This window comes from Pseudochaenichthys georgianus, chromosome 14 (genome assembly GCF_902827115.2).
Source record: "Pseudochaenichthys georgianus chromosome 14, fPseGeo1.2, whole genome shotgun sequence".
In the NCBI taxonomy this organism is placed as follows: domain Eukaryota; kingdom Metazoa; phylum Chordata; class Actinopteri; order Perciformes; family Channichthyidae; genus Pseudochaenichthys; species Pseudochaenichthys georgianus.
In genome coordinates, this window is record NC_047516.1 from 11,009,400 (window position 1) to 11,032,797 (window position 23,398).

General features: G+C 40.7%; 1 protein-coding gene across 3 annotated transcripts; it reads left to right on the forward strand.

Moving 5' to 3' along the window:
• Nucleotides 1-824: 824 nt before the first annotated feature.
• On the forward strand, nt 825-23,026 carry sec24a (SEC24 homolog A, COPII coat complex component). Of its 3 annotated transcripts, none has more exons than XM_034099128.2 (24): nt 825-1,214; nt 5,578-6,189; nt 9,124-9,282; nt 9,541-9,618; nt 10,206-10,268; nt 10,447-10,613; nt 12,025-12,215; nt 12,716-12,818; nt 13,509-13,635; nt 13,860-13,969; nt 14,152-14,264; nt 14,542-14,660; nt 14,990-15,045; nt 15,783-15,989; nt 16,464-16,587; nt 16,963-17,121; nt 17,495-17,668; nt 17,793-17,903; nt 19,382-19,557; nt 19,829-19,966; nt 20,146-20,250; nt 20,578-20,670; nt 20,822-20,925; nt 21,403-23,026. In XM_034099128.2, exons 1-24 carry the CDS (start codon nt 1,154-1,156, stop codon nt 21,515-21,517), a joined length of 3,465 nt encoding a protein of 1,154 aa, XP_033955019.1. In that variant the 5' UTR covers nt 825-1,153; the 3' UTR covers nt 21,518-23,026. The 3 variants fall into 3 exon arrangements, with proteins under 3 accessions (XP_033955019.1, XP_033955021.1, XP_033955022.1); XM_034099130.2 differs by having other exon boundaries at nt 13,512-13,635; XM_034099131.2 differs by lacking the exon at nt 9,541-9,618 and having other exon boundaries at nt 826-1,214.
• Nucleotides 23,027-23,398: the final 372 nt, after the last annotated feature.

The window sequence follows — 23,398 nt, forward strand, 5'->3', positions numbered from 1 at the left end:
AATTACACATTTAATCAAGGCACAGGTGGAAGAAGTACTAAGATGATTTACTTAAGTAATGTAGCAAAAGTCCTGCATTCAAAATTGTAATATATATTATGAAAAGTAAAAGTACTTGTTATGCAAAAAGGCAAGTTTTTAAAATTATTTGATTAAAAATGTTGGTGCATTAATGTGGTCATCACGTTCATGTTGTACTTAGGAAAGATGGGGTTTATAGATTAATTGATACGCTACTGTATAGCTCAATCTATGTAAATATATGATTATGTGTCGATTTCTATTTTTGTATTAGCCTAAATATTCAAAGTAACTAGTAACATGTATAAATTAGCATAATTTGAAAGTACTCATGTGAAGTATAAGTACCCACATGTTTTACTTGAGTACAGTAGGCCTACTTAAGTAAATGTGTTCAGTTACATTACACCACTGGTTAAACTATAACGAAACAAAACGGAAAACCCTGAAACGGTTTATCTCTGCTTGTATAACAGTTTTGCGATATATCATGTACATTCATGAACTAATAAGACATTTTATTTGTGTTGTGCTGGGTAGGAAGTGTGAATTGGTATCTCTTTAAATGAAAACACTTGCTCCTGTGAACATGATCACAGTTTAAAAAAATGTCTTTAATATTTAGGTACAAATGATCCTTGTGATTGTGAGATTATTATAATGCCAACTAGGCAGATGTTACTACATCCAAATTATATAATAAAAATACTTCACTCTCTCCTCTTGTTTCCAGTACACTGGAAAACCCAGAGCACCAGAGGAAATGCCACGTGTACATACTGCGCATGCCCGACGAGTTTTACGTGTATCCGTCTGGGTGATCCCAACTTCCGGTGAAAGAGAAGTGTCTTACACGATTACTCTTGACAAGGCCTATCGTTACTCACCCGTTAGGTAGTTGGACGGGGTTTTCGGTAATAACCATGGCTCTGTGATCATCAACGAGTCAGGTTATTTACTTTTTTTAAGAAATAAGGAAACGTCACTGCTATAGTCGCTGCTTTTAGTAAACACCGCATCGTCAGAGCCACAGGTTTGAACGTTAACAGCTAGTTAGTTAGGTAGCTAACACGTAAGCTAGCTATTCGCCAACCCAAGCACCTCTAAATTAAGTCCTGGTGTCTATTTCAAAATGTCAACTGCAGGGTTTAACTCTCAGAATGGGACCGGGACAGGACAGACATACACGAATGGTGAGTAACATTTTTATGAAAGTAAAGACAGGTAAAGGCCAAGTAGCTAACATGAGCTAAGCCGACATACGCTAAAGTAATACGCTAAAATTAGCAGCTCTTGGATCTTGCCTCTATTTGCTAAATGCTAATTTTCCTAACACCGCTGTAATTAAAGGAAGCGAAGCAATAGCGAGGGTTTAGGTTAATATTGACCTGTGTTACTTTACTGACTTGAGATGGTTGAAATGCTATAAGGTGTGTCAAACTATACTTGCCATGCCAATTAACTCAAACGTGTGATACCTTTGGTTTGTTGGAAGACTGACAACACGACGGGTTAACAGACATCAAAAACTTTTAAGACGAGTCTTGGGTCAGTCCCATATTCTCCCAGTAAACACAACAGCGGTGATATGATAACACTTGTTCTGCTCCTGTCATGCTGCTAAACTGGTCGAAACTTTTCCTGTCAAAGTAAAACATAAATAATACTCTTTTAGCAGCTACCTTCTTAGAGTGTTTTCTATACATTTACACTCTCCTTGAATAATCACATCTTCATGTTTATTAGTCCCCTCTCTTTTTTTGCATTGCTAGTCTTTTGCAGGCTTGGTAGCTTGGACATTTTTGCTTTCTACGTTTCAGTGTACATGTGGCAAATTGGGGATGCTCCAGATTTGTTGCTACAGAGATTTCTCCAGCAGACTCAAACAATGACCAACTTCATTAGAGATTACTTGCATATTTGTATCGGTTTCCCAGGCATGTTGTGGAAAAAACAAAACCCACTCAGTGACATCTGACACAAGTTTGGTTGATTGCAACCCTATTGTTAATGGAGGTTTAGGAGCTTTCTTACACAGTGAAGATGCAGCTTGTGTTTAAAGGTCCCATGACATGGCCATTTCTACTGATCATAATTCCATTGTTGAGGTCTACTAGAATAGATTTACATTGTTCAATGTTCCAAAATCACATTGGTTTCTCATACAGCATCTCTGTATAGTATGTGTATTCACTCTGTCCTAAATGCCCCCCCCCCTTCCCCTCCCTATGAGCCCACTGTGCTCTGATTGGTCAGCTCGCCCACTCTGTTCGGATGAGTCCACCAACGTTACAGCGGAACATTAGTGATTATGTGTTTCAATGGCGTTAGCAACCATAAAATGACACCAGCAATGACAAACAGATGAGAATGCTGTGTGGGGTCTGGGTGCCATGTTGGCGGGATGTTGTGGGGCTTGCTGCTGCGGACAGTGTGAGCTGGATTACTGGGGTCGTTTCCTGGTTGCTGCGTGGGGTCTGCGAGACACCGCGAAACTCACCTGAACTCAGCCTGAGCACACACACACACTCGTAGCCTGGCTGTGAGTTTGTGTGTGTGCTCGGGCTGAGTTCAGGTGAGTTTTGCGGTGTCTCGCTGTCTCAGGCTGACAAATCCGCGGAGTACAGCGGCTGAGAAAAGATAAGGCTGAGTGAGTGAGTGTGTGTGGAGCTCCACGGATTGGTCCATTTGGACCTGGACATGGTTACATCACTATACTCAGGAAGAAAAAAATGGAAAAAGAGAAATCTCCAACGAGGCGTTCTGAGGCAGCATAGACAGGTCTTTTCTGCGTTAGAGTTGTACTCTCTGAATCGGGAGAAAAAAATCGGGGATCGGGAATTTATAAAATATTTTTATTTTATTTAATGTTACAAAACAAAAATGACCATGTTCAGGTCTTAAAGTCATCCTGAGGAGTTAGTTTTGGTTTAAAATTACACAAAATCATGTATGTGTTGCTTCTTTTGGGCTTGTTTTCATAGACCTGGTTGCTTATTTCTCTCAAATCTGGCAACAGAGTGGGCGCAGTGTCTAATAGTAGCAGTAAGCTAACAAGAGGCTACGTTCAGCTGGTGACTCGGGAGTCGGGGAAAAAGAGAAAATGTCAGGAGTTTGGAAGTATTATAAAATTGAAAGCGAAGGCAGTGTAACAGCCAGATGCAATGTTTACAAGGCGGAGGTTCCGTGTGGTGGAAAGAACAGAGCTACGTTCAACACGACCAATCTAATACGCCACCTCAGAAACAAACACCAACAACAACACGACGAGTACACAGCGGCCACTCAGGTAACGGCACTGAAACAACCGACACTTTCAGAGACTTTTAAAAGGAAAGAGAAACTGCCCCAGAACAGTGAAAAGGCCAAAAAAATAACAGCCAAGATAGCTGAATTCATCGCGTTGGATGACCAGCCGTTATCTGTTACCTTTTTTTTCTCTTAATGCATTGCATAAAGATCGGATCGGGAAAAATCGGTATCAGCAGATTGTCAAAATCAAATGATCGGAATCGGATCGGGAGCAAAAGAAGGGGACATGTCCTAATGATAATCTACCTCTGTTCTTAAAGCTTTGATCAATCTGAAAACAATGTGTCAAAGACTGAAGAAACAAACCACCATCACCAATGCTAACTAGGATTTGTTGTCAGAATAGTGCTTGTATTGTTATCATGGGATATCATTGATGTGAATAAGCAATTCATAAGGTTAACATATCTTTAAATTCAATCATATGCATGTGCGTTGAGTTATTTATTGTAATGTTTTACTTTTGAAATGGGTTGATTTGTGATTGGCTGCATTATGACTCCATATCGGGGGTTTTCTGATTGGATAAGAGCTGTAACTGATAGGAGCTTTAATTCTTAATAATTCAGTCTGTGGTGGATTAACTGCTTTTATTGTTGTTTTATAATCCCTTCGGACTCACACTCTGCTTCCAGTCATGTTGTATAGGACTAAGTGGTTAGAGTGCATCTGTTTACATAACGGGAACATTTTCAAATGCAAACATCGTGAGGTGTCTTTTAAGCAGTCTGCATGTTAAGTTGATATTTAGTTAGTCCTACTACAATTATTGATTCCACTTTTCTTTTTATTCCCACCAATACGAATTTGAGATCAGCTTTTTTGCTATTGGCGAGAACTTTCATCGTCTACTATTTATACAAAAAACAGAGTGAATCCTGTTATTGTGATACTTGTAATTTGGTATAACACCGCAATTCTTATTATTGATATTTGACATTAAAGAAGAAACAAATGCGACATTTTAGTTTTGTATCCGTACAATTTTTAAAACTAAGCTTGTGAAGTGGTTTACTACAACTGTGTTCTGTATAGTAGGGGCTTAGAGCCCCCTACTCACTGTCACTGAGGGCAGATCATGGAATTAAATCCAGGTAAAGAGATTAGACCCTGGGCTGTCAGTTCCTTGGTAATTTGGTGGATCTGATTGGTTTTACTATGGTAAACTTACACTACCAGTACTGCACCATCTGTTTTCCATTCACCTTTTGGATCTGTGCTACCAAGGACCTTCTTGGGTTTAAGACACTGCTAGCTAATGTGGCTTCTGAGCCTTCAGGCACGGACACACCAGGCCAATTATCTGCGTTGGTGGGCGTCATGCCGACGATGAGTGTCGACACTCCCTACTCAGATTGATGTGTCCCGCACCATCGGGTCTTTTCAGCCGGACCGACGCCTTTTCGGCCAAAAAGTCGGCAAAATAAATCACTCTGATTGGCTGTTCAGCTAGCGAATCAGTGCATGAGAAGCGAAACGGAAGTGAGGGACCCAAACAAACGATTTAAGAAGGCAAATCTTAGATTGAATTTAACTCCAGCTCTCGACACAGGTTCGGGAAAGCCCCATGAGCTTCTCGCTGAAGAGTGAAAATGGAACGCACACGCTATCTGTTGTTTGTTTGTATCACGCAGTCTGTTCTTCTTCTCTCGGTATATCATGCAGACTGTCTTCCAGTTGTTGCCTCTTTTGATTGACGAATACACACTGCCGCCGCCTGCTGGTAAGGAGAGTTATTGCCACTCACGCATGCGCAGTTCGTACGTGCTTCTTGGCCGTCGGCTGAAGTCTTTGCGGTGTGTTCCAGTGCGACACATGGCCAAAATGCAACAGTCAGGGTCGGTCTGTGTCAGTTCTTTGTTGTCAGATTGGTGTGTCCGGGCCTTTAGAAGTACCACAGAAGCATTGCATAAGAGCTCTGGTCAAGTGGGACAAGATCATTACCTAGAGAGCTGCAATCCTTTTTCAGATTTGGGCATTGGGCAAAAAGAGGGGGAGTCCAGGAACCCATTTTTCTCGCCACAGCGGCAGCCCTGCTGAACAACAATTTGAAATTAATAGTGGTCGTGAAAATTGAATTGCTTTAACATTGAAAGAGTGTCTGAAAGGGCCATCTCGTTGGAAGGATCCGTGTCGTCTTATGATAAGAGATGTGTAATATTTATCAAAACAAACATTGGCCTGTTGTATTTGGTATTTGATCGAGATGTCCTAACATGCCTTCCTTCTCCCTGTCTGCTCCAGGTCCGTCACAGAATCCAGTTGCTGTGCAGCAGCTTCCAGGGGGCAGCTATGGAATGACTCAACAACCAACCTACAATCCAATGCAGGCCAAAGCTCCTGCACCCCTCGGCCCTGGACTCTACCCCTCTGGGCCCTACCAACCTGCTCCCCCAGTCAGCTCCTACCAACATGCCCCCCCTGTCAGCTCCTACCAACCAGCTCCTCCAGGCCAGCCGCTGATGACCAGACCGCTGTTGGGAGGTCCTCCATCCCACACCCCCCCTCAGTCTGCCAGCCCTGGTTTGAGGTTGCCCCCTCCACAGGCCACACCTCCTCCTCCTGCTATGTCTTCAAGTAACTATTACCCTAACCCCCAGCAGCCCCAGCACATGCCTCCAGCATGGCAGTACAACAACGCTCCCCCACCAATGGGGTCACCCTCTTCTATGGGCACCCCTCCCCGTGGCGCCATGGCTAATCATGTGTACCCAGCTGCAAGCTCGACAGCGCCGCTGCTGCCACCGTCATCGGCAGCTTACAGCTCTGCACCGGCAGCCCATGTTTCCCATAGTGGCGCACAGCCTCCAGGCCCAGGCAGCCCCCCCACCTCTCTGCATGGATATATCCAGCCAGGTAAGACACAAAGCCTCCACTGAAATTCTGAACTGTTCCATCTATATGCACATCACTTTTTTTATTTTTTAATAAAGGATAAGATTTTCCATACACAAATACACAATTGCTAGCTTGGCTTGACTCGGTTTCACTCGGTACGTCCTCCCAGCACAGCAGTCATTTGTATCTCCATTACCAAAAGGCTGCCCACTTTAAGATGTGTGTAACCATGACTCTAACTAATGGTCATAGAAGCAGCTTCACAACAGTAGATAAACAGTTTGTTCCTCAGCAGTAACTTAACACAACACAACTCTTCTACAGCTCAAAGCAAATCAATAAAATAAAGCAGATAGCTGAAAAAAGCCTACAAACAGGCAGACAGGAAGTGGCAAATCTAAACTTGAAACCAGAACGTCAACGCATTCCCCCGCCCCCGTAAAACTGGGAACGCAAGACGGTGCAGCATGGTTTGATTCGACGTGGTCAAAAGGGCCAATTTAAATGCCATATAATGATGCAGACACTCCTTGGGTCACATCAATAAAAAGATGAATCATGTTTAGTTTCAATAAATGAGGCAGGTGAACTTTAGCCCATTAAGTCCGGGGTCCTCATTATTTAGCCACAGTAATATGTGTTTTGTCTGTTTTTTAAAGACTAAGACTGTTTTTTAAGATTGATCCTCTTCTAAAAACCTTTTTTATAGCCATATTACTCTGTCTTTCATTGTCATTGTTTTCTTTCACTGATGTACATGTGCGTATCAAGAGTGCTGATACGTTGGAGCCGGACCTTGTCCTCTCTTTCTACTTTGTACATCATGTAGCTGGCTGCAGTCTTTGGCACAGAGTAATTTACTCTGAATCTGTACAAAGTTCAATTCAGAATTGTGTGTGATTCTTTTTTAGCAACATGACGTGGCTTTTTGGATAGAGTAACATCTTAATTTCAATTTAGGGGGAATATTGTATTGTTAACATTTTTGATTTCCACTGGCGATATTAACAGAAATCCCACAGATGATTCGTACGGGCAGTCATAACATTTGATTCATTCAACTAGTAGTTTAATTTCACTCTGTGAGAAGTTAGAGCTTTTCTCTGACACAACTACTGTTGGAATACTGAGAAGTGTTTAGCTCTCAGCGTCGGAAACAAAAGACCACTCATGGAGAATCTCAGTAACTTTTTATCTGAAGGAAGTAAGTATGACTTTGGTTTGGAATCTGCGGCCACAGTGTCTGCATTTTTAAAGCTTAGGGCAGGGAAGTAGTTCTGCATAGAAGCAGAGGTCACATGATGACCTCAGTCTGGCTGTTTCCTGCATATCTGTAAATGTTATGGTGGTATTAGCTCGAAAGATTGCTGTTCACATTAACACCCCTAACTGGAAGAGCCTGCTTGATCTTAGTTACCTCTACCCCAGCAGCCCAGTCTGTGCATATCTGCCCAGTACAATGGTGACAATTGAAAACAGCTCCCCGGAGGAATGATTGTGTCTTTGTGGAGATGTTTACTCTGTGGAACACTTTCTTACTGTAAATGTAACACCAGCAATGTTTTAAAGGTCAAGCATTTTTGGCATCAGCACGAATAATCTTTTGAACAGTTCTGGCTCAATTGAGCTTCTTAGAGTTTTATAGTCTACGTTATCAAAAAGTGTTTTTAAGTAAAAGCATTCAGATAAATGTAATCTATCACAGTGCCGTTATGAAATTAAGAAATGCACAATGTGAAGTAAAGAGGGTTATCATTTTTGTCCTTATCATTCAGCTTCATCTCGGTCTACTCCCTACTGTAATTAAGCCTTCAAGGCCTTGTGTCTCTGAAATGATATCTTCCATATAAATAATAGTTTGGCATTATACTTGGTACTTGCCATTTGCTGTCACTGCTGTAAGAATAGTCAGCCTCATCCATTGTGCATGGTTATACAGTGAAGCTGCGAGTTGATGATTCCATTAGTTGAGCAACAGAAAAGTAATCGCAAACTATTTTCACAATAGATCAATCGTTTAATAATGTTTTCATGCAGGAATGTTTCAAATATGGCGATATCCTGTTTATATTTTATAGAGCTGAATATATTGAGGTTTTTAATTGATAAAACAAGGCATTTAAAGATATCGCCTTGGACTTAGAAAAACTGGAAGGGGAGATCACATAGCCCAAAAAAACTAAACATGTTCAAATGAATCTAGAAACTAATTGGCAGATTAATTGACAATCAAAATAATCGTTAGTTGCAGCCAAAAACCACCATGCCCTTAGGGAACAATATAAGAATACAAAAATGTGCATACATTTTAAAAAAAAATGTGAAACTATTGCTCAATAGGATAATAAAGGAGTTTATTTGGGAGCAGACACCTCTGAATTGGCTGGTTTGTCGGTGGAGATGAACATGACTCTGTTGCTGTCACTGTTCTGACATTAACTGGCTGTGGGTCAGCAGAGCCACCAGCTGTTGTCGGTTTAACTCTGAGCTAATAATGTTACCCATCGGAGAGCGACGCCTCATATCTCTTCGACAATACCACAGTATTGCCACATATCATGTTCATGAGTGTTGTTGTTTTACATGAGAGTAATGTTGTTGACATAAGGTCCTAACTCTATATGCTGGATGACTGATGTTAATGTCTGAGATGATAGAGGATGTTGGTTGAAAGGGTTTCATCATTTTATAAAACAATTGGAGGTTTAAAGTAAAAGGATTATTTGATATGTGTTGTTAAAGTCCTTTATCCAACAAATTCAATTATTTGTTTTTTCTCTGTTGAAATGTGTATGTAATTTCTCACTATTTTTTAAGCATTTTATATTGTTAACTGGGGCTCAATTAATCTGTCAGAAATATCAATAGAGTAATCGAAAATCTATATTGAATATATGTTAATAAATCTGACTAGCAGCCCTAAGAATGACTGTTTTGGGTTTTTTTCTCTAGGCACGGCACCTCCACCTATGAATCCCATGGCTCCTAACACATACCAACCAAGCAGAGCATCCTATGGCCCCCCACCTACAGGCCCACCACCAACCATGAAACCCACAGCCCCTCCCACTGGACCGCCAATGGCCAATGTCAAACCTCCACCCCCCGATGGTAAGGGTTTTTAAAATCTTGAGATGTTACATTTTGGTGCTTTGTGTCCTCAGGTACGACAACCAACAAAGACGGCGACATCGTTTTTTTTTTTAACTCTACGCAGTGCAAACATTTTGTTGGTCTGTGTTGATTGTGAAATCAGATGTCAGCGCTGAGTCTGAAACTGTATGTCTTGTTTATATAAGCATCATTTTTGTTTTTTGTTCTAAATCTGATACCCTTCTGTTGTTCTCCCCTCCTTCCTCTACATGCCAGCTCAGTGTGGGGGTGCCGTTAACAGCACTTTGCCCCCCACTGAGCCCGACTGCCAGGACGGGGATATTGAATGTCCAGGTGTGGCTTAATCTGTCTGTAGCTGTTAGTGTCAGTGCTGTAATGCCCATCCTGTCCTCTCTGTGCTGTTGGTCATTGTATCTGGGGATGCACTAATTCTTTGTTTTTTACATCAAAGTTTACACCAAATAATGGATCTCTGCTGAATAAGCTTGTAGAGCTCCAATTTACAGCAGAGAATACGTTAACACAAATTGGTCAATATTTTTTGCTTTGATCTCTTTAATATGTATTTTAAATCAAATGTAAACAGTATTTTTATAGAATCAGTGCATCCCTGGTAACGTATTTCCTGTTTGTAGGTTGTTTGCCTATCTTTCCTCTATTCCTACCGGATATCCCATATGAATAAACATCCTAGAAAGACAGAAGTATTCATATTTCTTTAAGACGCCATACATCAATTCCCATCATCTGCATCGTCATTAGTTTTGTTGTTTTGCTTCATTACTTTATTGTGTCTTCTCTATTTCTTTTACTGTAAAACAGATCATTCCATTTCCGTCGCCCGCCGCGGTTAGCCCACTGGGATAGAAATAGCAAAAGTGTCACTAAAATTATTCACATCTGTGTTTGTTTTGCAACAGGGACCATGGCTGGCAATGGCCCACAAGCATCAAACAGCCATAATCATGTTGACAACAAAATGGGTAAGGCCATTTTCTGCGACATACTAGATTATTTCACCCAAACCCCATTTACAGTCTGATTACTAAACTGGCTTTCAAAGCTTCTCCCCACTTGCAGTGTTTGGACAAGTATAATATATGATCAAATATAATCCAGAGGGCAAAGCTGACCTTATTTCTGTTCTCTTTTCTTTTACAGCTGGCATGCCTCAGCACGGTCCACCGGGTCGGCACTTGGGCCACTACCCCTCCCTCCCCCCTGGGTACCAGAACAGCCCGGCTCCTCACAATGCCCCCCCACCCATGCACCCTGCGCTGCAGGCCGCCACGCAGCCTTACACTCAAGCACATCAGCCGTACCAGCAAGTGAGTCCCAGCCATGTAAAGACCGTTAGAGCATTTCACAAGTGCTGTTCGTCAGCTCATCCATAACGGTATGGAACTAAATGCTCTACCATTTGTGTCGTAGCGTTTCACCTTCTAGACAGGCAAGACTCCCTTGTCGATCTAAGCCTTTTGGAAACATTAAATGCACAATAAAAAATGTTCTACTAAAAACAATATGTAGAATAATCCCCCTCATGAATCCACTAGTCTAGAAATGTGTGGCAGTGTTTGTGTTTGTAGAGACCCTGCCCTCTGCCTGTATTTTCTCTTTTATTTTCATTCCTCTGTTCAGCATACTCTGGTAGTTTCTCTGGCTGTCGCTCCTCTGCCTTTTTCTTTCATCAGTCTTCGATGTTTCCTGAGCCAGAAGCTCAAACTAAAACTGTTAAACAAAAAGTGTTCCCTCAAGCTATCACTTCTGAGAATTTGTAGAGACAAAGTTGACAAAAGGAGGAGCAGCATTACATAACATTTGCTTTGTTGTCACGTGATATACTTGCATTGTTTATGCAACCAAAGGACGTTTGAATGTATTTAAAAAAAGGCAAATCATGGCTTAATTTGTTTTGCTGATGTATCAGACTAATACATCTTTGTTCCTCTATTCAATAACATATGGTGGAGAGTGTCATCCATAACTGTATAACATGTGTAAATATGGCTTCATTGTGATTAGATAAGATGCTAGAGGAAACATTAGGTCTTGTGATGTTTTGGATTTAAAGGTCCCATGTCATGCTTTTCTGGTTATTACCCGTCCCCTTGTGTGTTATGTAGCTTTTTCTGCATGTAAACGGTCTGCAGAGTCACAAACCCTCAAAGTATACCCTGTAGCGAGTAAAACTCTAACACAGAAAAGACCTGTCTATGCTGCCCCATAACGCCTCGTTGGAGATTTCTCTTTTTAAAAAAAAAAAAATGTCGGAAACCAAGTGACGTAACGATGATCCAAATGGACCAATCTGTGGAGCTCTACACACTCAGCCAGCCTTATTTTTCTTAGCTGCAGCTCCGCGGATTTCTCAGCCTGAGACAGTGGGACATGGCGAGGCCCGGTCCGAGCACACACACAGACCCGCAGCCAGGCTGCGGGTGTGTGCGTGTGTTCCGGCCAAGCTAACGCCATTGTACAGAGATGCTGTATGAGAAATCTGTCATACAGTTTGGAAAATTGCACAATATAAATCTATTTTAGTAGACTTCAACAATGGAATTATGATCAGTAGAAATGGCCATGACATGGGACCTTTAAAGGGGCTCAGATTCTGAGGCAATGAATACATATAACAGGCAATCAAAGCATGGGTTGCCATCCATGCTAAAGGATTTCACATTCATACATTTTTGTTAAATAGATTAACTAAGTATTTAAATGTTTCTCTTCTCTAAGCCGCCTGGTGGCCCCGGGCCCGCCCAGCAGCTGAGCCCGTCCCTAGCAGCCATGAGCCTCCAGTCCAACACCCCAGAGTCCCTGAGGGTGGTCAACCTGCTGCAGGAGAGGAACCTGCTACCCCCGAGCCCCACCCCCCCTCCGACACCCTGCCTTCCACAGGACCTGCAGAAGATCAACTGCAACCCAGAGTAAGCCATGGAGGAATACTGAGACGCGAGCAATTGTGGCGGGAATTTATTTATCAAATGTGGATAGAGAATCAAACCATTCAGCTGTCTTTGTTGAAGAATAGAATTTGACAGAGAGAGAGAGAGGAAAAAGCTTGATGATAATGAAAGGAGCATTCTGGAAGTTAGGGAGGCCATCAGGATATTCTCAGTTCAACGGAGTTAAAGGTCATGCTGTTGGTGCACATAGACCGTAACTAACAACATTGCAACACATCTTTGTAATAAGGAATTTTCCCAAGCTTAGCCAAGACGTGTGAGAAGTAGTAAATATAAATATGCATTAGCAAATAATAATCACAATGATATTATTAATTGTCATATCATTTGTCACTTGCAAATGTTGCCCAAGTTTCTTGGATAAATTGTTCCTAGAAAACCAGTTTTAAGCTTGTGAAATACTGAACATAATCTCTGCATGCAGTGAAAGTAACTATGAAACTCTGTTTGTGTTTCTCCAGGGTTTTTCGTAGCACGCTGACTAGCATCCCTCAGACTCAGTCGCTGCTCAATAAAGCTAAGATGCCGCTGGGCCTGATGCTTCACCCCTTTAAAGACCTCTCGGTAACAACCCTCTCTAATAGTTACTCTGCACACATCAGTCATCAACTGAAATGATGTCTTAATATTTGGCTCTCTATCATAACATTATTTATTAGCAGTCATGTAAACTGTAAACATATAACCTGTTTTCGTGGTAATGGATTCAGAGGAACATGGTAAACCTAACTACATTCATACCTGGTAAAAACACATTTTCTGGCACGAGTTAAACCAGGCTTTAGAATGTGAAGGAAAAATACTTCATACTGGTATAGGAAAGTGAGTAATATACATACATTTCCTTAACAGCAAGTGATACCTTTTGACAAGGGTCGTTTTTAATGTGGAAGTTATTACTGTGGCTAAATGATTTAAGAACCACGCAGCAAATTGGGGTGGTAATCTGTATATGTTTTATTGTATTAACGTGAAAGTATGTGTCCTCAAGAGGACACATACTTTTACAAAAATTATCTTCATCCTCAGTTATGTTCCTTTATATTTAGATGACTATATCTCCTACTTTTACTGATTAAACACTGCAAATGTTCATTACACATTTCTAAGAAAAAGGGTTTTGAATGAATTTGTGTTTTTTTCCCCGGATAATTGAGGACAACTTTGACTTTGTTGAAATACCAGTTACAAGAAATGAGTTTGCCTAGAGGCCCTTCTCACACAGTTTCCTTTTGTTCTGCGGTCTCCTTGCAGCAGCTTCCTGTGGTGACATCCAGCACCATCGTCCGGTGTCGGTCCTGCAGAACCTACATCAACCCCTTCGTCTCGTTCCTGGACCAGAGGAGGTGGAAGTGCAACCTGTGTCATCGGGTCAATGATGGTAAGAAAGGGGGTGAGGTCTTTCAGATACGATCATCTGAAAGAACCACTGTCAGTGAAAATACTGGATTCGATAAACAAGTATCCAATGATATGATATGATAATATTGATATCAGTTTTGTACGTGTTTTCTTCGGGTCCTTCACGCTCATGGTTGAGAATAGAATCAAACAGGGAACTGTAGTTCAAACCTAAACCTCACTAACTGTTGTGTCTGTGTGTAGTTCCAGAGGAGTTTATGTACAACCCAGTCAGCAGATCGTACGGAGAGCCTCACAAAAGACCCGAGGTCCAGAACGCCACCATCGAGTTCATTGCTCCTTCCGAATACATGGTAGGTTTCAACCGGTTTTATTGACATTAATGTTGCTTAGGAACTGCACAGTTATCTGCATGCTCTGTTAATTGTTCATGAATAGCTCATTTCCATTTTAGTTCACAGGCCCAAAATATATATAATTGTGATGCTGTGTTTTCATCGATCTTGACTTACCTTATGTGCCTTGATTTACACAGCTGAGACCCCCCCAGCCTGCAGCTTACCTCTTCGTTCTCGACGTATCCCACAATGCAGTGGAAACAGGCTACCTGAATGTGTTCTGCCAGTCAATGCTGGAAAACATCAATGCGTATGTACAGCATTTCATTTCCAGGTGTTATAAATGTTGAAAGAGAGCAGGAGCATTTTATTATTTAAGAAAATCAACAGTGCTTTTAAACTGTACACTGGGCCAACACGCACATTTAGCTTAATTGTTTAAAATGTCATATGTAGATTACACGCATTCTTTTCTGAGTATAAGTTATTTCTTATCGGTTAAAAAATACACTTTATTTTGCCAAAACATGGGACACAAATAACTTTAAAGTTTGCTCCGTTAAGGTTTTTGTTTGTCTGTGTGCCAGGCTTCCTGGAGACTCTCGGACAAAGGTAGGTTTCATCACCTTTGACAGCACCATCCACTTCTACAACCTCCAGGAGGGACTCTCACAGCCTCAGATGCTCATCGTGTCGGACATCGAAGGTGAGGCGCATCAGACAGTGACACTAATAAATGTAAAAGCTATCAAGAGATCACTGTTCTTTTTGGGTAGACTGTTGTTTTTCTGTTTTTGGTGAAAATCTTTCAAAATGTACCGGAATCATCATTGCCTAATGTTACAATAAATCGTTTTTTTAAGAGTTTAATGATGCAACTCAATTAGTTGGCAGAAGCATACAACCATGAAGAGGGTTGTTTTTTGTTATTATGTGTTAATTTAATTAATTTCTTCATGGTTTCTGCACTTGAACATCGGTCTATATAACTGCTATGATATTAGAGTTTTAAATATGTACTTTTGACCCCCACAGATATCTTTTTACCAACACCAGACAGCCTTCTAGTAAACCTCAATGAATGCAAAGAGGTAAGAAAATGTTCCTGATATCAGGTGTTTTGTTGAAGTGAATATTATGTAGATCAGGGCAATTCAATGAGTTTGGAATGGGGGCCGGTTGATGAAAATGATCCAAAGCGAGGGGCCGGGAAAAAGATGGCTTGAAACATGAGCCAATCATATTAAGAGCTTCAGATACAGTAAATACTACAATAGCATAGTGGAGTGCATATATTGTGTTTAATTCAATCAAACAACATAGCCCCAAGGCCTTTCTAGATCTAAATGGCAAGTTCAGAAGTTCTCAGTAGGCCTATATGTGAAGCTAATTTAACCATCAACATCATTTGATTTGATTTAGGTGAAATGATCTAATCATTCACGCAGAGATGCAATAAATGACAGGAGTTGTCACTACAGCAGCTAGTAGGTGGGTTCGAAACCCGAGCCCGTCGAAGTTTTCAGGCAATGTCTTCCCCTCTATCAATTTAACACCCTCTCTGGAATAAAGGCACTCTGGCCCAAGAAAAAATATTTAAAAAAAAAAAAAGTAGATTACTTTTTAACATTATACTCAAAGGGCCAGTAAATATCACCCCGGGGCCGGATTTGGCCCGCGGACCGCCAATTGAATAACCCTGATGTAGATTAGCACTCAAATCCTTCTCATTTTGTCTTATTTATGAATGTTAAGCTTGACGCTCACTGTAGCTACTGTCCATGTGACTCAAGCACTCAACTCATTCCCTTTTTATTTTGTTTTTCAGCTTGTGCAGGATCTGCTGAAGAGCCTCCCCACTTTGTTTCAAAAGACAATGGAGACCCAGTCCGCCCTGGGTTCAGCTCTGCAAGCAGCCTTCAAGCTGCTGTCGCCCACCGGAGGGCGCATGACCATCTTTCAGACCCAGCTGCCGAACCTCGGTGTGGGGGCCCTTCAATCCAGAGAAGACCCCAACCAACGGGCATCTGCCAAGGTAAGAGAAACACAGATGGAAAGTGATTGATTAAAGAGACGTATATTCTACAGCGACATTGTGGTAGTATGGTAACAACTCCAAATACCAGAGATATATTCATAAAATTGAAATATACAATTGTATTTTAAAAGGAATAAAATATACAAGCCTATGTCTGCCGGGTTAGAAGAAGAACAACTTTGACTTAAAAAATAATCGGAGTGATTTATTATTGTTTTTTGATTGATCGTTTCACATTTACATTGAAATTCTAGCTAGACTTTTAACTGCACTCAAAAACAACCCTGACTGAGCAATCACTTAATTATGGGAACGTTTGTGTTCTTCTTTAATTTAAAGGCCTAGATTCAGAGGGGAGTCTTGAAGCCAAGTCTTTTTCTACAAAAAAGTATAAGAAAATGTTGTGATTTTGCCTTATTTTGGGTAATCAGGATTTTCATTTTTGGTCATACATGGTGTGTTTTCCCTCAGGATATCCAGCACTTATCCCCAGCGACAGACTTCTACAAGAAGCTGGCTCTGGACTGCTCCGGCCAGCAGGTGTCGGTGGACCTGTTCCTGCTCAGCTCTCAGTACTGCGACCTGGCATCGCTCGGTAAGTCTTGCACTAAATAGATAGAAGGTGAAGAGAAAAACTGAAATGTTGCAATTTAGTTTTTGAATGCCTAGTTTGCATTCAACATTTATGCGACAAATCATGATGTGTTTCTTATAGGAGGATTTTGAACTCATTTTAGGCTTATAGCAACCACGGGCCTTATTTTCTAGATAAAAGTGTTTTTGTGGGCTTAAAAAAAAAAGTTGTCTGTCAATAAAATAGGTGAAAAACGTCTTTATATATTGTAGGTCAGAGACAGAAGCTGGAAACAAAACAAGTTTCTCAAAAGGTGGAGACAGTGTGTAGGGTTGTATATTTATTTATACTTAAAACGGCCAATAAATATTTTCTTGTGTTGCTTCCCTTTCGCAGGCTGCATATCCAGATACTCTGCAGGGACTGTTTACTACTACCCATCCTACCACCACCAGCGCAACCCCGCCCAGGTGGAGTGCTTCCAGAAGGATCTGAAGAGATACTTAACCAGGAAGATCGGCTTCGAGGCCGTCATGAGGATACGCTGCACCAAAGGTCTGTGTCCAGCACTGACCTGAATGTGCATTCCTAGATGTTTAGCTTTCATTCACATCCGATTTGTAAATGCGTTGGGAAAAGGAACCCCTTATTTCTTCTATAATATATTTCTGCAGAATAGTTTCATTCATAACTAATCCTACTTTAGGATGTTTTGTCTTTGCTATTGATAGTAGCACTGTCTGGTTACTGTTTAAGTATTTTGTCGGCAGAACTAAACAATATAGCCCCTGAATGCATTCAAATGTTTCCGTAATTTAACCTTCATTTTTGATCTTCTGTAAGTCATTTGGAAGATAATATTGTTTGCAGTCGAGATGTAGCTGTCAGTTTAACTTAATTGATTTTGTCTCTCTCTCTCTCTCTGCAGGTCTGTCCATCCACACGTTCCACGGAAACTTCTTTGTGCGTTCCACGGATCTGTTGTCCCTTCCCAACGTGAACCCAGACGCTGGCTTTGCGGTTCAGATGTCCATCGAGGAAAACCTTGACGACCTGCAAGTCGTCTCCTTCCAGGCTGCACTGCTCTACACGTCCAGCAAAGGTACACACAAATACACACACACACACACAGCCAATGTTGTTTTGTCTTTTTAAAGCCATATTGACATTTCGAAATAATTAATCTTTGCCTGTTTTGTTTGAATAACATGTGTTTTCTATTACAGGAGAGAGAAGGATCCGTGTCCACACCTTGTGTCTACCTGTGGTCAACTCTCTGTCGGACATCTTTGCTGGAGCTGATGTTGAAGCCATCAGCGGGCTGCTTGCTTGCATGGGTAGGTACTAGGGCTGCTCGATTATGGCAAAAATCATAATCTCGATTATTTGGGTCAATAATTGTAATTGCGATTATTAAATGCGATTATTCATTGACTTTGAAAACATCCATTTATTGGAGAAAAAACATTTGAACAGTATGTTTTTAACAGTTGATTACCTTGAACTTTAAGTATAATTCAACTGAAAAACCAAAAAAAAGTAATAATAAAATAATCGTTTTATTTCGATTACGTTATTTTCGTAATCGTTGCAAGCCATAATCGTAATCGCGATTTAAAATACGATTAATTGAGCAGCCCTAGTAGGTACTGCACTATTAAACACAATTTAGCTACCTTCCAGACAATAAAATGTCAAAGAATAAATGATTATGCAAATATAAACCCAGGTTGATATAAAACCTGTTTGGTGTGCCACAAAATCATGTTTATACCTGCACATGTTAAACCCTGCTGCGCACAGAGAATCTTTCCCCTTTTAGTAGATGAATATGATAACAAATTGAGGAACCAGATGTCCCGGTTCTTTGCAGAGTTATTGGATGTTGTGTAAGATAATATGAGTAATGGTTTACTCAGATTTTGCACACCTTCAGTAGCAACTCATTTGATCCCCCTCCACCACATTTTGCTATGAAATTAAATTGTTTTCGCATTTTATCTTTGCTTTATTTTGTTCATGCAGCACTTGTTCTTACCTGATGTTTGTTATAACTCATTATTTTAGTTGACGTGTAACAGCTGCTTTCATTCCTGTGTATTGTAACTTTAAGCAGGGATTTGAAGATAAAGTTCAAATATATTCATGCATATTTCCAAGAGAGATGCCGATGATCATTTTCTGGATACTTGATCACATAATCTAATAGTCTAATCTGGATAAATTAGGATTTGTGTAATACATCACTCGTGCAAATGATTCTCCGTTGTTGCAGTGAATAGTCTTTTGATTGGCTCAATACCAAATCATTGCAGGGTTTGCATCCACTTCACTGTTATTAGCCCTGACAGATGGAGATGAGTGGCGACAGCGGTGGTTGCCTAGCAACCCTTGCATACTGAGCAATCAGATCTGTGTCGGTTCATCTCGCAGTCACTTAGAGAACAAACGCTAATATTATTCACAAAATGGCACTACCGCTGTTGTTCTAAGCTGCTCATTAAAGTGGTAATACTGAAGTCCTAAAGTTGCATTGACATTTTAAAATAGCTTTATTGCACTAAACTATTATGATTATCCAAGTCTGCACAAACACTGTAAAAAATATGCAATATGTCGAGAACAACCTCTTCAAGGTCTGAGTTTGCAGCTGTGCATTCAGAAATGTAATAATTAATAATACACTTTATTTATAGGGTACTGAAAGACTATGCTAAAACAACCTTAATACAACACACTTAAAATATGTATAACACTACATCCTGCACAAGAAAGAATAAGATTGTAATGCAAATGTATCCCTCTCTCCCTCCAGCTGTGGACCGCTCGGCAACGGCCAGTCTGAGTGACGCCAGAGATGCGATGACCAACGCTGCCATCGACTCGCTGACGTCGTACCGGCAGTCCGTGTTGACCATCCAGCAGCCCGGCCTGCTGGCCCCCGCCTGCCTCAGACTCTTCCCTCTCTTCATCCTCGCCCTGCTTAAACAGGTCCGCTCTTCCCCTAAAACTCAGTCATTACACGCCAAATGCACTGCTGACAAATGCTACCCTTAAAACTACTTATTTGTTCAGAGTCAGAGGAAATGTTCTATATGATGTGGTTATATTTTTCCTTGTTAGTTAATTTACTAGTTGAATAAACACAGAACACTAAAATGAACTGTCCAACACTTTCCACACTAACGAAACTCATTTTAAACCCAAGATCTTCTGTTTTAAGCCACTCTAATTATTATTTTGATGTGTGTGCATCCTGCAGAAAGCCTTCAGGACGGGCACCAGCACCAGGCTGGATGACCGTGTGTTTGCCATGCTTCAGCTGAAGTACCAGCCACTGGTCTACTCTCTGCTGATGATCCACCCTGCTCTGTACCGTGTCGACGATCTGACCGATGAGGTGAGAAGGATCAACATTTCCCTCTGAGATTTCTGTCAACAAAGACCATTATTTAGTCTTTCACAGCTTTTTTTAGGAGTAGGATGAACCTGAACATTCCTCTCAATAGTTTCCCATCTTATTTGAAGTGTCTCCTTGTTACTGAGTAATCTTTTACCTTGTGTTTCCTGTGTCCTCAGGGAGCTTTGAACATCAATGAGCGGACCATCCCTCAGCCCAGAGTGCTGCAGCTGTCTGTTGAGAAGCTCAGCAGGGAGGCAGCATTCCTCATGGATGCTGGAACGGTATGAAGCTTGGTTTGAAAAAAGATTGCTTATGTCTTGAAGTGTTATAGTATGTTACAAGAGGGATAATAAACACAGATTGTGTGATTTTCCCTGTTCAAGCCTCTAATTTCTATCATTCAACATTAACTTCCAATAGTACAATACTATAAATTGGTTTGCATTCATATGCCGGGGCGGATACACAAATAATGTTTAACCTTCATTAACATTGTAAGATGGAAGATTTGTACGGCATTAATTACATTTTGCATACAAGGAATGTGTTCCAGATTTCCATCCTAGTTTGTGATTGTATTCAATATGTACTTTCTTCTTTTCCGAAAGGTGATGTATCTGTGGATCGGACGGAACTGCCACCCCAACTTCCTCTCACAAGTCCTGGGAGTTCCCAGCTACGCTGCTGTGCCTGATAACCTGGTAGGAAACCTCATGTTCCACCAACACATTCCCTCAAATTGTCCTGAGGATCAAATGATAGTCACAACTTGTGTACAGTATATTTGAAGTTCTACCCAAGGCATCCTCCTCCCTGATGATGAAACCTGACTGTCGCTCTCTCCTCTCACAGTATCTGCTCCCAGAGCTGGACACGGCCGAGTCACAGAGAACTAGAGCTTTCATCGGTTGGCTGAGGGATCAGAGGCCCTTCTTCCCCCCAATGCATGTCATCAGGTGGGCAACAGACACAATCCTGAATAAGAGAGTAAACAATCAAATAGCAAGAGTGTGGGGAAATTAAAACCAGCCAACAGCTGCTGGTAGATTCACATTTTGGAAGGTGATCTTGTGTTATCTCATTTTAGGATACATTTGACAGAACGCCTTAAAAACGCATTACATCTTCACATATTGGCTGTTCAGTTTGCAGTCAGTGACAACTGAACTGACCAAAAACGCAGCTGCAAAATCATTCAACTGTGTACCGCTGAAGCTACTCATGAGGGTTATTTCTTTTTGGTTTTAAAACTTGAACAGAATCCAGAAGGCATTTAAATATTATCATTTAATAAGGGAACAAAATGGGAGAATCAGAATTATGCCATCCAAAGATCTTTAGAGTTTTGATAATACAAACAAACACTCCTCTTATCACTTCCTTGAAATGAAAGAGCAATTGCGACTAACAACTATTTTTCGTTTGACTCTCAGGGAAGAGAGCCAGCTGAAACCCACTTTTATGCAGAACATGATTGAGGACCGAACAGAGTCGGCCCTGTCGTACTACGAGTTCCTGCTCCACCTCCAACAGCAAATCTCCAAATAATCTTCAGTGGGACTGTGGAGACTAGGAAACACTGAAGTGAGGATGTGAATCGGTGCGTGTGCATTTGTGTGTGTGTGTGTGTGTGTGTGTGTGTGTGTGTGAAAGCAGTGGGAGTCAGACTCAAGGAACTCTCTTGCTCCAGCTCCGGTCCACCATCTCTTTCTAAGGAAAAGCTGAACTGACCTGAAGCGTCACTCAAATCAAACTATGTGGAGGACACTGCAAAGACTGAGAGAGAGAGACAAATAAATCGATTCTGATGCTTATTTGAAACTTTTTACCCAGCTGCAGCTGTGCGTCGGAAGATGAGAAAAAAGCAAGAAATCTATGATGATGATGATGATGATAGTGATTATGTATGTTAATGATTGAATGAATCAGTGTTTATTCTCATAGAACAATGCTGTCAAACTGAGGTATCGTTCAGATACAGTCCAGGCAAACGTATGTGTGAAGTGTTTTTGTTCAAAAAGCAGTCTTTACTAAAACAATTCAAACGTGTGTATGCTTAGGACTAGGTTTATGGGGAAGATGAGTATGTCTGTGCTCAAAGACTGTTATTGAGTGTCACCAGGAGTATTTGTACACACGGCATCTGAGCTCTAACAACATTCTTTAATATCAAACCTGAAGGACAGAACGTGTGATTTTTTTATTTCTTAGTCCTTATGATTATGTGTCGAACAAATTCGTAATCATCTGTAGAAGGCAGGGACGTTTGAGATGTTTGAAGGCCGATGGTTGTCGCTGCCTTGAATGTGTGGAAAGTCATTTTCATCAGTCTGATCTGTCCTTTCAAAAACTGTCATCTTTTCTCTCCGTTCATTCAGAACTCCTCCCTGGTCCGTTTGTCCATTTCTTCTTTTTGTTTCTGATTATCTAATAATTTATGAGACTCCCACTCTGATTAAATTCTATAATTGCCTTGTATGGGAAGTCACTTTTTATTATTAAACCTCTGTTTAAATACAGACTCTATATATGAAATATTTTAATATAATAGGATATGGGAAATTCTTTAACACAGACATAACAAAGTCATTGTGATCCTTTAGTCATGCTTATTGATACTTGTATATTGAAAAATACTGCATTATATCAAGGTGAACAAATGCTGATTTTAGAATAAACATTAAGGTGAAATGATGCTAAAGAAATAAAATGTTTGGGACTTTTTAAATGTAGTTTTGTGTTTTGGTTGGGGAGCAGTGTTTATTAGGTAAAAGTGAAGACTACAAAACATAAATATGGACCAATAGTAGTCAATTTCTTTCTTGACTAAGTGTGAATTGAGGATTTTTGATTTGGTCTGATTTCATACAGTTTGTAATCTATGTATTATATAAGCAAATATGTATTTAGAAACAGACAGATATGTTTTCGTCTTTATGCACAGAACTGTCTTTCATAAAAATATGATGAAAATAAAAATAGCCTGTTTGTACAGAGTAAACCACAGAGGTTTGGACTTATCAAATATGATATATTAAAGAGCCGGCTGGGAATCAACTCTTCACTTTCATGACTAAAGATATGTTTCGAAATAATTGTTTAGCCATTTACTTCTTGTGAGCTACATGGAAAGATACACGTACCGAACACATGTAACTCTATATATTTTTCTTCTGTGTACCAGAATGCGTAGTTTATATGTTAGTATTTCTAAACATCTCCTGGGAGAGAATCCCCCCAGACCCCCCTTCTGGGGTTGGGTTTTCAGCATGTCTCATTAAACCTTTTTTAAGAGCATAGCCTACTTTAGTTCTGTGAAGGGATATAAGGGATGCACTGTACTTCACTTTAATTAATAAGAGCTGTGTATGTGTTGCAATCAAGCGGCAAACTCTGGGGAACAGCCGGGACGCCAATACGGAAGTGCCA

Coding starts and splice junctions, on each gene's coding strand:
- sec24a (XM_034099128.2), top strand. CDS start 1,154: ATGTCAACTGCAGGGTTTAACTCTCAGAATGGGACCGGGACAGGACAG. Junction 9,283..9,540: donor CAAACCTCCACCCCCCGATG/GTAAGGGTTTTT, acceptor TCTACATGCCAG/CTCAGTGTGGGGGTGCCGTT. Junction 19,558..19,828: donor TCCTCGCCCTGCTTAAACAG/GTCCGCTCTTCC, acceptor TGCATCCTGCAG/AAAGCCTTCAGGACGGGCAC.